The sequence below is a fragment of the Pituophis catenifer genome, unplaced genomic scaffold, assembly GCF_029215685.1.
Source record: "Pituophis catenifer annectens isolate HBS135680 unplaced genomic scaffold, rPitCat1.0.hap2 SCAF_1, whole genome shotgun sequence".
Classification (NCBI taxonomy): Eukaryota; Metazoa; Chordata; class Lepidosauria; order Squamata; family Colubridae; genus Pituophis; species Pituophis catenifer.
In genome coordinates, this window is record NW_027256881.1 from 171991520 (window position 1) to 172012964 (window position 21445).

The following is a 21445-nucleotide window of genomic DNA, read 5'->3' on the forward strand; positions in this document are numbered from 1 at the left end:
TCCAAACTATATATAGAGACCAAGCGGCAAAGGTGATGGTAAATGATGAAATGACAAAGAAAATAGATATTAGAAAAGGAACAAGACAAAGATGCCCTTTTATCTCCATTATTATTTATATTGACATTAAAGATTTTAAATAGAAAAGTGAGACAGGAAAAGGAAATAAAAGGAATGAGAATCAAAAAAGAAGAATATAAACTACAAGCATTTGTGGATGATTTGGTGTTTATCATGGAAGACCCAATGGATACAGCACCAAAACTATTAGAGCAAATAGAAAAATATGGGAAAGTAGTAGGTCTGAAAATCAATAAAGATAAGACAAAAATACTAGTTAAAAATATGAGAGAAAAGCAAAAGAAGGAGATGATGGAGAAACTGGACATCCAAATTGTGAAGAAAGTGAAATATTTGGGCATTTATCTGACATCAAGATGTGCAATGCTCAAGGAAGACAATTATCATAAACGAAAAAAACAAATTGAAACAGACCTGGAGAAATGGAGAAACTTGCAATTATCACTAATGGGAAGAATAGCATTAATAAAACTGAATGTATTACCAAAAATATTATTTTTATTTCAAACTATACCAATAAAACTGGAGAAAAAATATTTTGAAGAGTTGAAGAAAATAACGTGGAAATATGTGTGGCAAGGAAAGAGAGCAAGGATCAACATAAAAATGCTACAAGATGCAAGAATTAGAAGTGGATTTGGCCTTCCGAATTGGGAATTGTATTATCAAGTGGCAGCGTTAACATGGATTAAAGAATGGGTTTTATTAAGAAATACAAGACTATTGACATTGGAGGGTCATGATTTACAACTGGGTTGGCATGCCTTTTTATGGTACGGGAAACAAAGGTTACATGAATATTTCCAAAGACATTATGTAAGAAATGGTTTGTTATCAGTGTGGGAGAGAGTGAAAGAAAAACATTATTTGAATATTCTAATGTGGCTTTCTACAATAGAAGCGGTGACATACCCAAATATTGTGAACATGGGGAATATTGTTAGATATAAAGACATTTTGACAGATTGGGGAGAACTGAAACAAAAACAAGAACTAGAGAGTCAAGGGATTGAGATAGATTGGTATACAAGACTGCAAATACAATCAAGATATGAAGCAGATCGTAGATAATATGGCTTTAACTTGGGGAAATCAAAACTGGATGAAATATTGACAGGAACAGATGAGAAAATGATTAAGAAATTATATAATTATTTATATTATATTAGACTAGAGGATGAAGTAGTAAAAGAAACAATGGTAGCATGGGCAAGGAATTTTGGATACACCATAGAATTGGAGAAATGGCAACAACTTTGGGAAAGAAACTATAAATTAACAATGGCAACAACCTATAAAGAAAACTTGTATAAGATGTTTTATAGATGGCATATGCCACCAGAAAGATTAGCTAAGATGTTTAAAGATAAATCAGCTAAGTGTTGGAAATGTCACCAGTTGCCGGGATCATACTCATATGTGGTGGTTGTGTAAAGAAGCAAAACAATATTGGGTGAAAATACAAACATGGTTAGGGGGAATGTTGCAGCAACATATAGAGTTAAAACCAGAGATATTCTTATTGGGAATTTTACCAGAGAATTATAGTAAAGAAGATACATATTTGATTATTTATATAATAACAGCGGCTAGAATTGTATTTGCACAACACTGGAAAGCAGATAAAATCCCGTTGGAAGGAGAAATTATAAAGAAAACTTTAGAATGTGCAGAAATGAATAGATTATCACTGAGAATAGAAGATAAAGAGGAGTCAATGTATTTTAAGACATGGGATAAATTTTATGATTGGTTAGAAAAGAAATATGAATAAGGATATAGAGATAAAATAGATAGAGAATAGATGGGAGGAAACAATTAGAAAAATAGATACCCAGATGATATCATGTAAAAGGAGAAAGGGGAGGGGGGGTAAAAGGGAAAAAAGTGAGATATTATAAAAATGTACGCAAATGATGAAATAAAAATAAATAATAATTGAATAAGAAATTGAAATGAGAATAAAGATAATTAGAAAATCGGGGCTGCTCAAATACCACTTTAGATTGAACTGAAAAGGGAAACAACAGGAGAGAGGGGAAGGAGTAGAAAGAGGGGAAGGGAGAGGAGAGGAGAGGAGAGGAGAGGAGAGGAGAGGGGAAAAGGAAAAGGAAAAGGAAAAGGAAAGGAAGAAAAGGGAGGGGAAAGAGGAACAGAGGAGAAGGTTAGAAGGAGGGAAGGAGTGGGGGAAGAGAAAGGGAAGTAGGAAAGAGAAGGAGAGGAAGAACGAAGGAAGTAGGAGGAGAAAGAGGAAGGAAGAGAAGGGGAGGAGAAGAAGAAAGGTTGGAGTAAAGGTAAAGGTTAAAAGAGCAGTCCCGAAAAAGTAAAAATGAAAAATGAAAGTTAAAAGAAAAGATGAATGAAAATATGAATGATGATATTACCTAGTTGGGTAATGAAATATCTGCAAGAAAATAATCAAGCTCAGAGAAGCAAATTATCAGTTCTTCCTTTCTACAATTTTTCTTTGAGCTACAGAGGAACATATGAATAAAAGAACAAGCTGTTCTTAATTGTTTGATTACTGTTACATTGTAGCATCACAACAATGGAACCATAAAGGGAAAAATAATAACCAAGAGAAGTCTGTTTGACACTAAAACAGTGTCATTCTCCTCTGAGGGTGGAGTTGGGGACTAAGAAGGAGGAAACAATCCCTAAAAGAAGAAAAAGCAGGCATGGATAGATCAGTCCATGCAGGAGCCAATCAGTGAGCTTTGTCTTCTCTGCCCTTCTGAAAAGAGCAGGAAGCAAAAGAGTGGCCAATCTAGTCTTGCAATACAATCTGGCCTGGAAGTTCTGGCATTTACTTTAAAAAGAATTGGAAACAACATGTAGAGAGGCAAGCAATCATCTTAGGTTGCAATGTGGAATTGCCTTTCCGCTTTAACTATAATGTGTTAGCTCCTCACTGACTTTGATTGATCTCAAGCAGAGCTGGATCAGAAAACCCAGGGTCATAGACAAGACTGAGAAGCTGAAAAAATATTCTAGCAAACTGCTTTTACTTCTCTGCTGCTGCTAAGACAACTACATGGCCAGAGCCATTAATCTTGATCAGAGATGCCTTTTATGTGCATTTGATTGCAGTTGCACAGTTAAAGTTAGTTTTAGCCATACTGCACATGGAAGGAAAACAAATGTGCAGAAAAGTAAAAAGAATTATTTGCTTGAAACACCATGGTTCTTGAGATTATGTATATAGATAGTACTTATAGGGTTTTTTAAAATTTTAGATTTGTTTCAAAGGTGAACTAGTAGATTAACAAATAAATGTAGTTAATAATTGCTTTACAGTATAGAAAGTATATCTGCCCACCTGAAAATTAGTTTGTATACATGGTTTTATTTTTTTTATTTTTTAAAAATTCTAATTTAAAAACCTTTCCCTTTTTTATTTGCTTCAAATTTTATTTGTTAAAATAATATTGCATAAAGAATATTTTATATTAATATTTATTGTTTGTCAAAATAATATAATTTCCAGTGTAAAAATCTTTTGTGTTCATAAATTCCTTTTCTTTCTAGACTTGTCCAAAGCTAAACTTTTCACCGCCTCACAAGAGAACATTCTCTTCCCGAACAATATATAACCTTACTGGGCATGATGTTGAAACTTATCTTCTAGTTACTGCCAGAGATTTTATTCAAAAGAGGTATTCTATTTATCTTATTGCTGTCCCTTGCTAGCTCTATTTAACTTTAACAGAAAGTGTTATTGCCAAAGCAGCATTGTACCACTGATATGTAAATCCTGTTTTATATATACACAAACACACACATACACATCAGTGGTGGGTTCCTCCTGGTTCCTCCCGGTTCTGCCGAGCCGGTTGCGGTGACGATATGATGTCACCGAACCGGTTCTGCCCCCCCGCCCCCCACCCCCCCGCATTATTCTTACCTTTTTTATGTATGTATTTATTTATTTATTATTCGTATTTCTATGCTGCCCAACTCTCCGAGGACTCTGGGTGGCTTACAACAAAGACAAAATGAACAATATATAATAAGAGACATTAGAAAACCCATACACACCGCTCATGGCCGGATCTCGCAAGATCGCAGCGGCGAGATCAACGGCCCCAAGCCTGCCAGAAAAGCCAGGTTTTCACCATTTTCCGGAAGGCCAGTAGGGTGGGAGCGGTCTGGGCCTCAGGAGGTAGCTAATTCCAGAGAGCCGGGGCAGCCACAGAGAAGGCCCTCCTCCGCGGACCTGCCAGCTGACATTGTTTAGCTGACAAGACCTGGAGGAGGCCAACCCTGTGGGATCTTACCGGTCGCTGGGAACTATGCGGTAGAAGACGGTCTCGAAGATAGCCTGGCCCTAAGCCATATAGGGCTTTAAAGGTAATAACCAACACCTTGAATTGTGACTGAAGATCGATAAGAAGCCAGTGCAGCTCACGGAGGATTGGGGTAATGTGGGAGTACCTAGGTGCACCCACAACCACTCGAGCGGCTGCATTCTGGACCAACTGTAGTCTCCGAACACTTTTCAGGGGTAGCCCCATGTAGAGTGCATTGCAATAATCCAACCGTGAGGTGACAAGGGCATGAGTGACTGTGAGAAGAGCCTCCCGATCCAGGTAGGGTTGCAATTGGTGAACAAGGAGAACCTGTACAAAGGTCCCCTTAGCCACAGCTGCCAGGTGTTGCTCTAATCTCAGCTGTGGATCAAAGAGGACACCAAAATTGTGAACCCATTCTGAGGGGGACAGCTTCCCCCCCCCCCCACAGGGCTAAGGATGGACAATCAACATGGTCCTTGGGAGGCAATACCCACAGCCACTCGATCTTGTCTGGGTTAAGTCTGAGCCTGTTGATTCCCATCCAGACTCTCATAGCCTCTAGGCACTGGTGTCAAGTTTCCGAAAGATGCCCTAATTAATTCATGAGCCATGATCCAAACTTCAAAGGAAATATATTCATTTATTAGGAGCAACATTCCGGCAATACTCAGATGCAGTTAGGACTGATCCTATGTAGATTTACGTTCCCCTATGACCCTGTCTCTCCCCTCCTCTCTGGCCATGTCATAAATCACATTCTCCAATTAACCACTTTGGCTGGCTGTGAAACCTAACACCCTCCTTCTGATTGCGGTCAGAAAGAATGTATGAAATTCACTTCAGTTCTCCCTCCCTCCTGCTCATGGCAACTTGAAAGCTTTGCAAGTTGACATTCGGCTCCCCTTACTTCCCAAGGGCGACCTGCACAAAGCAAAACAATTTGAGTACAGATGCAGAGTTTAGGGGTGTGACCCCCCCACCAGGCTTGTTTGGATTTTCTGCATGAAATTTGGCTATAAGGCGATCAGCCTGGATGTTTCGACTCTTTACCCAAGATGCCTCTGATAAGGGGTAACCCTTCCACTTGATTAAATATTGGAGTTGCCTCCTGTGCCACCTCGAATTGAGGATTTGCTGCACCTCATAATGGGTCTGGCCCCCTATGACCACAGGGTCTGGGGGCTCACGGGGTAGTGGCCTCAGGGTCGATCCGACCATGGGTTTTAAGAGGCTACTATGGAATACCGGGTGTATCTTCCCTAGCAATCGGGGCAACTTCAATTGCACTGTGACTGGGTTGATTATCTTTACTATGGGGAATGGTCCTATAAATTTTGGTCCCAATTTCTTGCTAGGAAGTTTTAACCTCAAATATTTTGTGGAGAGGTAAACTTTCTCCCCCAATTGAAATGGCCTTTGGGGAGCTCGGTGTTTGTCTGCCTGTTTCTTATAGGTTTGTGCTGCTTTAGCTAGCGCTTTCTTGACATTCTCCTAGGTTGCTTTCAGTGTCGCCATCTAATCAGTCAAGCTGACTGAGGAGGGAGGCTCCCTTGGGTACTCAGGCATTGGGACAAAGTCCATGCTGCTCACTACCTTAAACAGGGTTAGCCCCGTGCTACTGTGAACAGCATTATTATACGCAACCTCAGCGAAAGACAGGAGGTCCGCTGATAGTTCACGTAGCACCTCAGGTACTGCTCTACCATGGCGTTCAGTCTCTCTGCCCCCCCCATTGGTGCTCGGGTGAAACGCTGAGCTGAGGCCTTGGGATGACCACTTGACAACTGGCACATCACATCCACTGCTTCACTGAAATGATGCGGGGTGGAGATATACAGCTGGGTATCATCGGCATACTGCTGATATCCCACCCTGTATCGTCGAATGATCTCCCCCAGCGGTTTCATGTAGATGTTGAATAGAAGGGGAGAGAGGACCAAGCCCTGAGGCACCCCACAAACGAGGAGCCTAGGGGTCAACTTCTGTCCTCCTATCAACACCGACTGAGACCAACCAGAGAGATAAGAAGAGAACCACTGTAACACGGTGCCTCCCACTCCCAACTCCCTTAGTCGGCCTAGTAGGATACCATGGTCGATGGTGTCGAAAGCTGCTGAGAGGTCAAGTAACACCACGATAGAGGAATGACCCCCATAACGGGCACGCCAGAGATCGTCCATCAGCGCGACCAAAGCAGTTTCCGTGCTGTAGCCAGGTCTAAAGCCAGATTGAAAAGGGTCCAGATAATCCGTTTCATCCAATGTCCATAGGAGCTGAAGTTCCACCACTTTCTTTACAACCTTCCCCACAAAGGGTAAATTGGAGACTGGACGAAAGTTCTTTAATTCTGCTGGGTCCAAGGAAGGCTTCTTGAGGAGGGGCCTTACAACCGCTTCCTTTAATGGTTGCGGAAAAGACCCCTCCCTTAAGGATGTGTTAACTAAAGTCAGGAGCCAGCCTTGTGTCACCTCCCTGCTGGCCAAAACCAGCCAGGAGAGGCACGGGTCCAACAAACAAGTGGAGGAACTCATCGCACCCACAGCCTTGTCCACTTCCTCAGGAGTCACAGGCTCAAACTCATCCCACACAATATGACTAAGACCTGCCCTGGTCATCTTGGTCGGAATTGCCCAATCAGAGTCCAGGTCCATCCGAAACTGAGCGACTTGATCCGAGAGAAACTGCACAAATTCCTCAGCTCTACCCTGTGAGGGCTCCTCCGCTCCCCCTACATTAAGGAGAGAGCGAGTCACCCTAAACAATGCGGCTGGGCGAGAATCAGCGGGTGCAATAAGTGTGGAAAAATGTGAACATTTTGCTGACCGTATCGCCACTAAATAAGTCCTAATAAAGGCTCTTAAAAGTGTTCGATCAGATTCAAATTTACTGGTCCTTTAGATGTCTCTTCTGGCGCTTCATCTCCCGGAGCTCCTTGGTAAACCAGGGAGCTTTCCTGGATCCACTGCTCTTGAGAGGTCGCAAAGGCACAGTCCGGTCCAGTGCCCCAGACGCTGCCTTATTCCAGGCAACAACCAGGGTCTCTGCCGGGCTGTGGACAAGGGAGTCAGGTATCTCCCCAAGCTCCTTCTGGAACCCTGCAGGGTCCATTAGGCACCTGGGGCGGGACCACTTAATCGGCTCCGCCTCCCTGCGATGGGCGAGTGGCGTCCTAAAGTCCAACCTCAGCAGGAAATGATCTGACCACGACAAAGGAGGAACATCTATATCCCTTAATTCCAGATCACGTCTCCACTGCCCCGAGAGAAACACCAAGTTGAGCGTGTGTCCCTCCCCTATTGGGGGGTCAGGTCCATGGTTGTCATGGAAGTGCATTGTAAGCTGCCCTGAGTCTCCGGAGAAGGGCGGCATATAAATCAAATTTAAAAAAAAAAACAAAAAACCTCCTGAGCCACATCTGAGGGTTCGCCAAGTGACGGCAGGTTAAAGTTCCCCAGCACCATGAGCCTGGGAAACTCCACCGCCAACCCGGCTACTGCCTCTAGTAGCCCAGGTAGGGATGTTATAACGTAGCTGGGAGGCAGGTACGTTTTATTTGGCCCCACCCCCAATCTCTTGCCACGGGGCTTCAAAGGGCCACCCTACAGCTGATCAGTGTTAAAAGGTAGTGTGGTGGTAGACCGGTGCCTGCAAAAACAAATGACTAGACCGGTGTCTGCAAAAACAAATGGGTAGACCAGTGCCTCCAAAAACAAATGAGTATACCGGTGACTCCAAAAACAAATGAGTACACGGGTACAGCTCTGCAAGCAGTTAAAAGCCTGGTAGTCCAGTGCCTCTGCTAAATCCTAAAGAATTGTCACATGACCATCAAGCCACGTCCACAAAATAAGCCACGCCCACAGAACCGGTAGTAAAAAAATTTAGAACCCACATACATACAATATCATGATGACTCTGCAGAAGGGCAGAACATGTATTGCAACAATGTAACACTAATTTCATTGTGGTCCCTTTGAGATCCCCACCACCTCTCCTGATGCCTCTAGTTATCACCACCTCTGTGGTACCAGTTAAGGGAGAGAAAGAGATAGCAGGTCCTACCTATGGTGGTTAACACTTTTTCATAATTTCTTAGTCACCAATTCACTGAACAAAAGGGATTTAGATTGCTTAGATTATTCTTGTCGCCATAATCTTTAATTTTGATTTTTAAAAGTCAGGAGGCACCAATTAGAAATTAGGATTCTAAAATTATTATTTTTTTATTTTTTTTAAATTCTAGTCCATAAATCTTGAAAGATAATAATGAAAACATACATTAATTTTAATTAAACTCTTAAGATTATACAGTTCTTGGTAGCTTTTTCAGTATGGAGAAAAGAACATGTTGGTACAGCCGAACACTTATTTCCATAGGACCTGAGAATTGCCTGGATTTTTTTATATTTGAATCCTGAGCCTGCAGCTCCCTTGTCAACTTCTTTTCTTTCTCTTCTCTGTACAAGAAGTCCTTAATGGGGCGTATTAGGAGCATGGTGACTCACATGGTTAGGATGCTGGGTTGGAGGTTAGCAAGCCTATGTTTGAGACCCAAGTGCTGCTGTGTGGTGGAGTGAGCTCCCATCACTCACCCCAGCCTCTTTGACAGGTCATGGAAGAAACCCCCATGGGCATCCACTGGACAATGGTGATGTCATGGGCTAATCCTTTCAACCCAGAAGTGCCTCCAATATGAATAGGACGGGGATGGAATGTATGAGATTAGCATATCCAGATAGTCCAAGAATGTAGAAATCATGCTTAAAGAAAGAAAACGTGATGGTGCCATCAATCATTGCCCAAATATGTCAAGCTGTCAGAAGTGATGTACACTTTATGGCTTATATAACTTCCATGGAATTTAATTACGTGAGATCTAAGATGTCTAAAACATAAGAACTTTATTTTCTAAGATGTTCTTTTTTCCCCTCCCACATCTAGATATGGTGGCTGGAGTTTTGGGCTGCCTTTGACTAGTAATCTCCAATTTGATATAAGCCCAGTACCTGCTAACAGAACAGTAACAAAGGTAAACTACAAGCATTTAGTTGTCATGAAATATATCAAACCAATAACTGATTTCTTAAATTTAGTATACATGTAATATATCTTGTTAAAATTCACTATTTTACATGTATCTTATTGTAGATTTCTCAGGTAGATTAGTATTACTATTTAAGTGTTGTAGACAGAAAAATTGGGACTTGGAGAAATGGGCTCTTTTAAGGCAACTTGTCAAGTTCTTGAAAGGCATGAGATGCAAACAATTTCATGATTCATACTCAGATTCACAGTCACTATATTTTATCAACTCTCCTGTAATTTTGTATTAATAGATTATATTTTACATCTGTATAGCATATGCATAAAATGTTTCCCTTAACTCTGTGGTCTAGGAGATAATGGTCCATATTGGGAGGGACCATTCTAGCAAATGTGTCAACTGCAGTTTTTGTTTCTTTCTACAGTATTGTTCTCATAATTTTCAAGAAACATATATGCTGCTGTAGCAGGAATATCTAATTTTGGGTCATATCAGCATTTATTTAGTAAAGGAACTTTTGTTTGTCAGTTCCTAATGTGCTGAGAAAGCCTGTCAAGGCTAGAAAATTCATCTGACAGTAATTGCTTCTAGTGGAACTGGACAGTGACTCTTATCTGAGCTTTCTCAGCAGAGTTATTTTTAAATACATTTTCTGTCCTCAGGTTCTATGGATAAAAGCTCTAGTTCTACTAAAACTGGATTAGCACTTTGAGGACCTGCTTTCTTGCTTCTTTGAGTTTTGAGAAAAACTGTTTTGATTTTGCAAATATTTTTTGGCCAATATAAATTTTATTTTGCTTCTACAAAAACAAACAAACAGATCCTAACAATGGAACTGTGGATTGGAACTATTATCACACAACTCATGAAGTTAACTAACTGAGCTTAGAAAAGTTACTCTTCTCTTACATTAGTTCTCCAAGGATTCACAATCTAGAGGCCTGAAATTTTTCAAAATCCCCTTTGACATGAATAAACAAACAAACAAACAAACAAATACTTTACTTTATTATTCTTAATGTTGTTTTATGGAGTGGGCTTGCAGGTATATTCTGTCTCATTGTTCACTTGAGTTCTAACCTTCACTGGTTACAAAGTTATTCACAAAATTACAAATACATATATATTGCCTGTTATTTTTGTGTCTGAAATTTAAATATAGGTCTGGTATAATCCAGAAGGATATCATAGCCTCCCAGCTTATCTTAACAGCTTGAATAACTTCATTCTCCATGCTTACTTACCACATGGAAACACCTCTGGATATGGTAGGTATCCACTTGCCACATAGTTTTCTATTTCAAGATGAAAGCTTTTGTTTTCCACCTGTTCATCTCTTCTAAAAATGAACCTGCAAAATTGCAGAATAGTTCCTCCAAGTTTTAGGCTTTCCAGGGTATAATTTATTCCTTTCTGAATTCTGCTACTGTATAGGTTATTGAATAAAATACAAATTGGTTGGCATTGCATTAAAATGAAAATCCTACAATGGAGCATTTTTGTTTTTTTAAAAAATCTTAAATATACTCAACTAATAAAGAATGCTGAATATAATAAATATGAAACAGAAAGGTTCTCTGAAGGGATTGTTTTTCCATCAGCCATTTAAAGTAGCCAATAGCATATATGTGCTTTGACAAAAAGACTGCTCAGAAAATCTTGAAATGTCCAGATAAAAGTTAACTATGATTATGTTATTGTTTTTAAAATAGGTAGTAACAATCAAGACCCTATCATTGCATTTCCTAATTTTAATCCCCAGTGCAATTTTAAGATTAGAATTAGGATAGAAACCAAGATTTAGGACTTCTGGCGGTGACGACAGGGTGAGTGGAGCGAGGGAATGGGGCTCTATTCCCGAAGCCCGAAATTTTCTGGCGGGAGGCCCTAAAAAGGGCACAGTCAATCCCGGATAGACTGACAAGATAAAGGGGAAATTCCGATGACTTCTGGGTGAAGGGCAATTGCCTTGAACGGAGAGGAGAAACCCCTTTCTCCAGCAGGAAAGAAATCGGCCATCTTGGCCGGTTCAGAACCATGACAGCTGCAGAGCAGGAAGAGAAAATTGAAATACAGCATAACATGATCGGTATGAGAAGAGATCCCTAAAAGGTGGTAAAGCTGGATTGTCAAATGGTGGAGCTGTAATATCGAGACTTCGAAGTGTTGGGCAGGATTTCCGTTCCAAAAGCAGCGGCAATCAGGAGAGCGGAGTAGTTGACAGCAAACTTTAAACAATGACAAAGAGGCGAACACAGACGAGAAGAGGAAGAAACTCTGGACCAATATATTTTGAGACAGATTAGAAGCAGAACTCTACAGGATTGGTGACTATAAATTCTACTACTTGATAATTTGTTACAGTTTTGATGAGTAAGAGACTGGAATAGTGGATTGTGTATATTAAACAGTGACAGACTGGCCATACATAGTTCACTACTGATTAGAAGTGGAATTCAATAGAACTTTGGTGACTATAAAACTTACAATCGGATAACTCTATAACCTTTATAATTCTATAAACTGCAGAGACTTTAGAACTGTATAATTCTGGACCTTAACAACGAGAAAAAATTGTACTGTGCAAGGAGAATGAGAGTGCCATCTGGGGGCCAGAGGAATGATAGAACCAACAAAGTAGGTCCCATAAAGAAATGATGCAAGATTGAGGTGATATTGAACTGTTTTGGGGAAGCAATACAAGAAGAGGAAGAGAAAAAGAGAAACTTTGCTGAAGGACATGGGAGGACAATAAAATAAAAAGGGGGTATATATATATATATATATATATATATATATATATATATATATAAACTTTTACAAGAAATATAGGAAATAGAATTAACTGAAATACGTGAAACAACTGTTTAAAACTTAAGTATCTAAGCTAGGACTGGTGGACTTTCAAATTAATATATCTACATAGTCTGTATACATTTTTATATATACTTATTTATATTTATAAACTTACATAAATTTGTCCTAAACTGTCAAAAATTTGGGATATTATAATTAGAATAATCACATTAATTCTTATATCTTATATCTTATACTTAGCTAATAGTAGTATATAATCTTTATAGACTTGCATACTTATACATATCTACATAAATCGGTCTTAAAGTATAAGGATTCTATATTTATAACAAATTATATACTTATATATATTTACATATTTATATTTATATATTTAAAGGCATATTGTAGGTATTACTACTATTATTATAGGACCACTGTTTAACAAATATATGAGTGTGGAGGCTTTAAAGAGGGAACTTGAATAGCTAAACTATTGCATGTTATTTTGGAAAAATCTCTTTCGACCGGGGAAAATGATGAGCACAACAACTATTACCAAGATAAGCAAGAAAGCAGCTTCAAATCCTGCATCTATAACTTCAATGCCTTCAAACCAATGCTTAATAGAGAGTATGTTTGGAATAGAGACAGCAAGCTCAACACTGAACATCCAGAGCATGCAAACAACATTATTAATGATACAAGAAGCAATGACAAAAACACAGGAAGTGATAGCAAATCGAGAGACAAAAAGAAATAATGAAGACATTATATGTTTGCAGGAAGTACACATCAAGAAACAGTATAGTAAACTACTGGAAAACCCAAAGATAGTGAAACTCTATGTCACACTAGCACAACGGGGAAAAAAGAGGAATTGCAATATATATCAAGGAAAGACTAAAATCAAAACAAATATATGCAGATGAGGAGGGAAGAATTCTAATGATAGAGATAGAAACAGAGCAAAAACAAATGCTTCTTACCACAATATATGCACCAAATAATAATCAAGTGGGTGGGCAGAGCATCCTGCCACTGCTGCCAGTTCGCCCGAACCGGGTAGAACCGGTAGAATCCCACCACTGATTTGGGCTTATATACTGTAGTGCCTCCAGAAGTTGTGAATGCTTTATAGCACTTTCTGAGTGGTTCACAGTGTCAGCATATTGCTTCCAACAATCTGGCTCCTCCTTTTACCAACCTCAGAAGGATGGAAAGTTGAGTCAGCCTTGAGCCCATCTGTTAACCATCTCATTCATTTGCCCAATGAAGAAAGACTCCTGGGCTATTGTTTTGCCAAGAGTATACTTTATTGGAGCGTAAATGGTTACAGAAGAATGGTAAAGCTGGTTCTGACATTTTCCACATGCAGACAAAGTAATTAACTTTCCCTTTTCCCTGGCCACGCCATCTCCATGGTTATCAACAAATGTCCAACTAGGTGCTGGTATATTGTTCAGGTAATGAGCCTTCAGTTTCATGGGCTTTTCTCCTTTGCACTTGGATGGGTGACCTTCGATAGCAGATGTTCCTCATTCAGGGGCAATATGCTGACTCTGTAAACCACTTAGAGAGGGCAATAAAGCACTGTGAAAAGGTATATAAGTCTAAGTGCTATTGGTATTGGCATTCCTGGGCTGGCATACTTTGGTTTCCCTTCCCCTTCCCCATCTCCTCCCTGCATTCCAATACTCTTCCCCCTTTGCTAATGTCAGGCTGTTGACTTTGCGAACCTTGGCTTGGGGAACAGCACCCATGACACTGTCAGGATCGCACTCCAGGCTGTGGGCAGAGTTAGCTTGCAATGCTGCATTCTAACCATTGCGCCACCACAACTCCTAGCAACATAAACCAACAAATTCTAAAAAATCCCATATGTATAATAATGGTATCCTGGCTCCACTCAAAATGAATTTTGTTATACATCCCATTTATCAAATTTAAATTTATTTTTTTTATTTAAATTTAACCCCATATAATTTTTTTCTTATAAAAATATTATTTGCTGCCACTGTAGATAATACCTGACTGATTTTTATTATTTTTTGTATCTTTGATTTTCCATATATTGCCTCCTTCAGCATCTACACATACCATCTTCTTCAGTTCTACAAGTTCTGGCACCAATGTGCACATTTTTATTAATATCATTCTTATGTTTCCCTTTAATTTTAATCACTAAATATTTTTTTAAAATATCAGCCATAGTTGTTTAGCACAATACTGCCACATTTTCATGGTCTTTTATGTTTACAAAGTGACTCCTAGTTATTCTCTGAGAGAGAGAGAGGTGATTTCAAAATTTACAGAATAACAGTAACAGAGTAGAAAGGGACTTTAGAGGTCTTCTAGTCCAACCCGCTGCTCAATCCTATACATATATCATTGCAGACAAATGACTGTCCAATTTCTTCTTAAAAACCTCTAGCGATGGAGCATTCACAACTTCTGGAGGCATTTATCTGACAAATGAATAAATAAATAAATATGTTTAATACCCAATTTACCCATGCTTTTGGAAGTTCAGATTGATTTATGTAAAATTGCCAGTGAATTTTCATTAGACAAAATAAAATTCAGAAATAGTTTACACATAATTGTGGCATTATGAGTATATGCCTAGATGGAGACATACTTTGCCACTGTTGTTCCCTTGTAACTGATGTTTGGAGGAATGCTGCTCCACCACTCAGGTTAATGAGGTGGAAATCAACAGTTCTCAAGCTACACAGTAGTCACTGTGTAAACATAAAACAGACGTCAGCTCTCAAAACTGAGAAAGAATGCCCTTTGATTCAAAAGGATAGGAGGAACATTTTGCATGGATTAATTATGCAATATATGAATAACTTTCTTTATTCTATTCTAAATCTTTCTCCAATCAACTGAATTGGATAACCCTGATAATTCCTCTTTCCACTTTCACAATCAAGATTATTTTATACATCTTGATCCCACTCATTCATCTTTTTTTTCTAAACTAGTTCTCAAATATTTTTCTCGCAGTAAAGCTATAGATCAGGGGTGTCAAACTCTATTTCATTGAGGGCCTCATCAGGGTTGTGTTTGACCTTGGGGGAGTCAGAGTGGGCATGGCCAGCTCAATGTCACTCATGTCAGGGGCACCTGTGATGGCCCAAGCACTCTGCTAGTGAAAACAGGCTCCCGAGCTCCATTTTCAACTGTGATGGCCTCCTGCAACCCTCTGAAAACAGAGCTCCATTTTCACTGGCAGAGGCACTATGGGCCGGTCCTTTACTGTTTCCAGGGCAGCCCCATGGGCCAGATCTAAGCACCCTGTGGGCTGGATCTGGCCCCCGGGACTTGAGTTTGACACCTTTGCTATAGATCATTTAAATTGCCTTTTACCTTAATAGCAGAAATATAAAACTGTTAAATCTTTCAGTTTTTAAACTAGCACCTATATTCAATAATGAAATAAAGTCCCTAAATGTGTTTCATTACTATTGTAGGCATTTCTGTTATTGCTCATCCTTATCCTGGTGGAGAGAGTCAAGAGCAAGCCATGTAAGATGTTAATTTTATCATTTTTCTCCTTAATATAATTGTAAGAAAAATAGCCTGATCTTTTGCATTACATTTACTTTGAAGTATAATCTAGATTATATTATATGCATGTCAGTCATTGTGAATAGGGACTGTTTATGTTTTATACAGTATGTTTTGAATTTATCATAAATATTATCCCAAATAGTAGAACAAGAAATTGCATAGCGCTGGAGAATATGTATATATTTAAATATTTATGAACTTCTGTAATTTTATTATCTATCCATCTATTCATTAAAATCAAGATAAACAATTCAACAAAAAGTAAGTAAAATTATTTGATTAAAAATAGAATAGGAACTGAGTTATTATAGCTGCAACCAAAAGCATAGTTTGTTAACCTGACTTTAGTTAGTAGCCTGGCCTCTAGGGAGGAAGAAATTCTATAACCAAAATGTCATAGCCATGAAAGCCCATTATTGCATATCCACATATAGCCAACTTTATGTTACATTCTGTAAAGACACCACAAACACTGAACACATAGTGTCTCATGTAGTTAGGATGCTGAATCAGAAAACCATTGAGAGACTCTCAAAACCATTGAGAGTCAGAAGACCAATGAGAGATCAACAGCTCAGCAGTTCAAAACCCGAGAGCGAGCTGCATGACAGAATTAGCTCCCATCAATTTATCCTAAATCCTGCCCACCTAGCAGTTTGAAAGCATGCAAATTCAAGTAGATAAATAGGTACCCCTATTCAATGGGCTAATAATAGGGACATAAAAAGAGTCCCTGTGGGTGTGCCCTGGGCAACGGTGATGTCACTGGCTAATCCTTTCAACCCGGAAGCATCTTGGTAGATGCTTTCAACATGAATGTAGCAGCAGCTACATTTCACAAACACTGAATTAGCAATACTGATATTTCAGCTGGAAACCTGTGCACCAGGTAACTCAATTTTTTTTTTTTTTGCTCTACATATCCATGAATGACCATGAGGACTGATTTGGTGGTTACAAATAAATTTGAATGAATAGGTAAATTCACAAATATAGAATCCACAAACAATGAGAATTGATGGAATATTGTTAAAAGACATCCCTATCAGCAGACCTTAGTACCTGGGTGGGCAGAGGTTTATCAAGCGTGGTATCCAAGAGAGATGCTCCCTCAAATAATCTACCATATTTTTCGGAGTATAAAATGTTCCGGACTATAAGACGCACCTACCTTTTTTGGGGAGGAAAACAAGATATATGCCAGTGCATGGATATGGGAAATAATAAGAAATTTTACCAGTTTGGAACTGTTTTAAGTTTTTTTCTTTGCATAGATTGGTATTGTAATCAGAATCAGTAAGTTATTCAGCACGCAATCTGTTAGATGTAAAGCTTTTTCCCCCTCTCTTTATTTTCCTTCAGTTAACATTTTAATTAAGTTAGTGAAATGCTTTTTAAATTCCAGCTAATTGTTAATTCTAGACAGAAATTTTACAACAAAAGGACACAAAGAAGAAAATAAGACTCATAAAACACTCAAAATAACTCTGCCTTCCAGCAATTTGCCTTGCAGCAAACAGCAAACACGCAAACAGCCTGCTTTAGTTTCGTTTTCAGCCTGATTAGCACAAGAAAAAAAAAATCTGCCTCCCAGCAATTTGCCTGTTTGCAGGAGGCCCGGGTGGCAATAGGCAATAGCAATCCCTGCAGCCTGAAACAGCTGAGGGTCAGGAGGCCGATCCAATGGACAATCAACTGCTTCTGCTAATTAGGCTGTGCTGAAGCTGAAATGAGCTGTTTGCTGCTTGCTGCAAGGAGGTAAATTGCTGGGAGGCAGAGGCCAAAGGGTGGAGGCCGGTGGGTGGGTGGGGCTACATTCAGATTATAAAACACACCCAGATTTTCACCCTCTTTTTTGGGGGGGAGGAAAGTGTGTCTTATAGTCTGAAAAATACAGTATATCTCCAACTATGTAAAGGTTTAAACATCATCACTACTAATGGTTACATATATAGCAAGCGTATTTCTAGCCTGTGACTATAATATGTTTTCTAAGTAATATTTGGGTAGGAATCAGTGGTGAAATGTAAAATTTGTTACTACCAGTTCTGTGGGTGTGGCTTGGTGGTGGTGGTAATGTGATTGGGTGGACGTGGCCAACTTTTTTTTTTTTTTACTTTTAAAAGCATTTTTTCTACAACCTTAAGAGGGTGGAGAAAAAAATGCTTTTAAAAGCCTCTGACAATCCCAGCTGAGCCGTGCGATCATCAAAGGCTTTTTTTTTTTACTTTTAAAAGCATTTTTTCGGGCAAAGAGGTTGTAGAAAAAATGCTTTTAAAAGTAAAAAAAAAAAAGCCTTTGATGATCGTGCGGCTCAGCTGGGCATGTTGGGGGGGCAGGGATTTTTGCTACCGGTTCTCCGAACCACCACTCGCCATCACTACCATATTGTGATATTTACTATCACTAGCAAAGCAAACAGGATTAAAACTGAACCAGAATTCTGTTTTTCTTCTCTTAGGTACTTTACAAAGTGGGGGTGGTGGATGGTGGGGGGTGGTGATTGAATCTTTTTTTCTTTGCCTTTTGTGTGGAGTGTGAGGGGTAACAGAACTTTGTTATTCTAATATCTTACTCTCCACATTCACAGATTCACAGCTGCACTTTTATAGCAGTAGCTTAGTGTTTTGGGGCAGGTTGGCATGCACAAGTTTTGGAAACATAAATAGGAGAAGGATAGCAAATGATTTTATTTCCTTTTGCAATGAGTGGAGAAACAAGAGGATTTTTGTTTCTTCAGGGCCTGCAACACTTGGGGGTAAAGCACTGATTTTTAATACCCATTTACTGGTCAGCTAGAGAAAGCACTGATGAAATCCCTTTCCCTGCATGCCAAAGTTTCTGGGAGTGAAAAGGATTACACAGCTGCCATCAAAATCTGTTGGAAGGACTAGGAGTGGAAGTAGTACCATGTGTAAAAACCCTTGTGTGCCTAGCTTTCCAATTTATTTTTGGGCAGTAACCCTTCATGTTGCAGGTTCTCCATTACAAAGAGAACACTTCTCTGTGATATTTAGGAATGTGGAAGGAATGTTTTGGCACCAAATCAATTTTTTTTAAAAATTTGATTTATATGCCACCCTTCTCCGGAGACTCAGGGCGGCTTACAATGCGTTAAGCAATAGCCTTCATACTTTTGTATATTTATACAAAGTCAGCTTATTGCCCCCACAAACTGGGTCCTCATTTCACCTACCTTAGAAAGGATGGAAGGCTGAGTCAACCTTGAGCCTTGGAGAGATTCGAACCAGCAGTAAATTGCAGGCAGCTGTGTTAATAACAGGGTGCGTAGACCACTGTACTACCAAGGCTCTTCATATGACATAAACTCTTTCAGGCTTACTAATCTTAGTAGTTGTCATATTTAACTATAATTGTTCTGACATATTAATTGATCCTGAATTATTTTTGATAGCAAGTGTCAGTTCAGTTTTGAAAAAAGATTATGGAATAAAAATAAAGGTTTATATTTTATTATTTTACATCTCTGAAATAAAACATATCTGCATGCTGGTCATTAACATTTGGGGCTCATAGTCAGTGCTTAACTTTCTTCCTTTTGTTGGAAGAAATATCCATCTGGTTCAGTTCCAAGCTTGGAGAAAGACACTGGAGACAAAATGGAGGCTGGAGGCTGATTGGAAAGAGTGTCCATTTATTGATGAAGCAGAACCATATGGTGGTGCAAGGTTCTGGGCAGCTGACCACATGGAGTTGAGAGAGGGTGGCTTTTATACCTTCTCTTGGGCTTTGCATTTGAACGTCCTGTTCCTGTGCAGGAACATGTATTCTATTGGCTGTTGTAGGGGTCATAGCTAACCCTGTAGCTATGACTGAGAAGTTTGGTTGAATCCTGGAGGGTGATGCAATGTCCCCAGGTGATTTTGCAATGTGGTGAGCTCTGCTGCTACCATGTTTCCCCCAAAATAAGACCCTGTCTAATACCAGGTCTTTTTTTGGGGGGGGGGAGGGAGATGTCATCCACTGACTCACCTCACTTGCCTGTGGCCTTCAGGAACTTCTTCGGCTGGCAAGGCCAGCAAGGCTTTCCTGAGGGCCTCTATAGCCGATACTATAGCTCCAGATCTGGAGCTCTGTTATCGGCTACAGAGGCCTTCAGGAAAGCCTTATGGGCTGCAGAAGAAATGGGCTGAGCTGTCCAAAGGTAAATTGTAGGGCAGCTCTCTCCCATCCCCACCAGGGGTTGGTTCTACTTACCTTTACTACCGGTTCGCAATGGGGCCGTGCGTGTGTGTGCGCTTTGCGTGTGCATGCACTCTTCTGCGTAAGCGCAGAAGCTTCTGCGCATGCACAGAAGTGTTTTCATGATGTCAGAGTCAGTGGGTGGGGCCTCCCGCCGGTTACTACTGGTTCTATAGAATCGGTGGGAACCGGAGGCAACCCACCACTGATCCCCACCCTAGCTTAATTTTTACCCGTGCACCCTGGAGTGGGCAGGGTCTTAATTACGGCTTATTTTGGGGGTAGGGCTTATATTGGGCGTATCTGTAAAAATCAAGCTAGGACTTACTTACTTTTGGAGTAGATCATATTTTTGGGGAAACACAGTAGATAATCCTATTATGTCCTGGAGGGTCATGTCTTAATCCCATCACCCTGGAGCTGAAGGTCTTTTGTCTTGTAGATAGGCTTGCCCAGTCCTGCTGGGGCTATTAAGAAAAGTGGGGGCTGCTTTCCAAGAGCATGTTTCTCCTTTAGGGAAATATAATATTCTGCCTTTTTTAATATTTCTCAAAATATTTCATTCTTCTAGGAAAGGGGTGGGCGCTAACATTGTACACTTTCTTTTTTATTTCCTGATCAACTTTCCTAGGAACAATAACTTAACTCAGACAATTTTGAATTTCTTACAATGCTTCCAGCCTAACTTTACTCTGGACAATGCAGAAAATTAAGCCAGTTCTCCAGAGAACTCCAGCCATAGTCAGACCCATTAGAAGATTCTTTGTATAGAACATCTTAAAAGCTGGAGCTGGCCATGGCTGGTCTGTTCATCTTTTAAAAAAATGTTTTCATTTCTTTTTCGTCTCCTCAGGCTTAGTAGTTTACTAGATATCATTGTGTCCATGTCAGTCTTGATTGGATACTCCATCACAACAGCTAGCTTTGTGCTTTACGTGGTCAAGGAACATCAAACAAAGGCAAAACAGCTACAGCATATCTCTGGCCTTGGTGTGACCAGCTACTGGGTGACTAACTTCATTTATGACATGGTGAGTAGCTTATCTCTTAAATATAATATGGAAAATACCACATGATGAAATGAAGCAAAAAAAATAATAACTATATTTGGTGGTGCAGTGGTTAGAATGTACTGCCTAAGTGCTAAGTGCTATTGCTATATTAAAAATGCAGGAGTCACTTACTTATTCTGACTCATAAAACTCCATGCTATATTCTGACTCATAAAACTCCATGCTATAATTAAAATTTAGGACTTCTAACCTAGGAACACCTAGGAGGCAGTTTATTTCAGGAAATCAAATTTTTAGAATTCAAAGAAAGAAGGTTGTAAAACGTGTCACACACAAAATATTCTTAGTAGTTTAGCTATTTCATTATTTTGATTGATTCTATTCCATCTTGTATATGGGGTAATTTATAAATATTTTCAAATAAATATCAACATAAA

At 39.6% G+C, this 21445-nt stretch overlaps 1 protein-coding gene across 1 annotated transcript in view; it reads left to right on the plus strand.

Moving 5' to 3' along the window:
• ABCA12 (ATP binding cassette subfamily A member 12) overlaps positions 1–21445 on the plus strand; it is a 326573-nt gene that overhangs the window by 245986 nt on the left and 59142 nt on the right. Inside the window, exons 38-42 of the mRNA XM_070956774.1 lie at positions 3610–3737; positions 9315–9402; positions 10580–10685; positions 15693–15747; positions 20849–21026. Coding sequence (XP_070812875.1) covers positions 3610–3737; positions 9315–9402; positions 10580–10685; positions 15693–15747; positions 20849–21026 — 555 coding nt within the window. The remainder of the gene's footprint in view (positions 1–3609; positions 3738–9314; positions 9403–10579; positions 10686–15692; positions 15748–20848; positions 21027–21445) is intronic.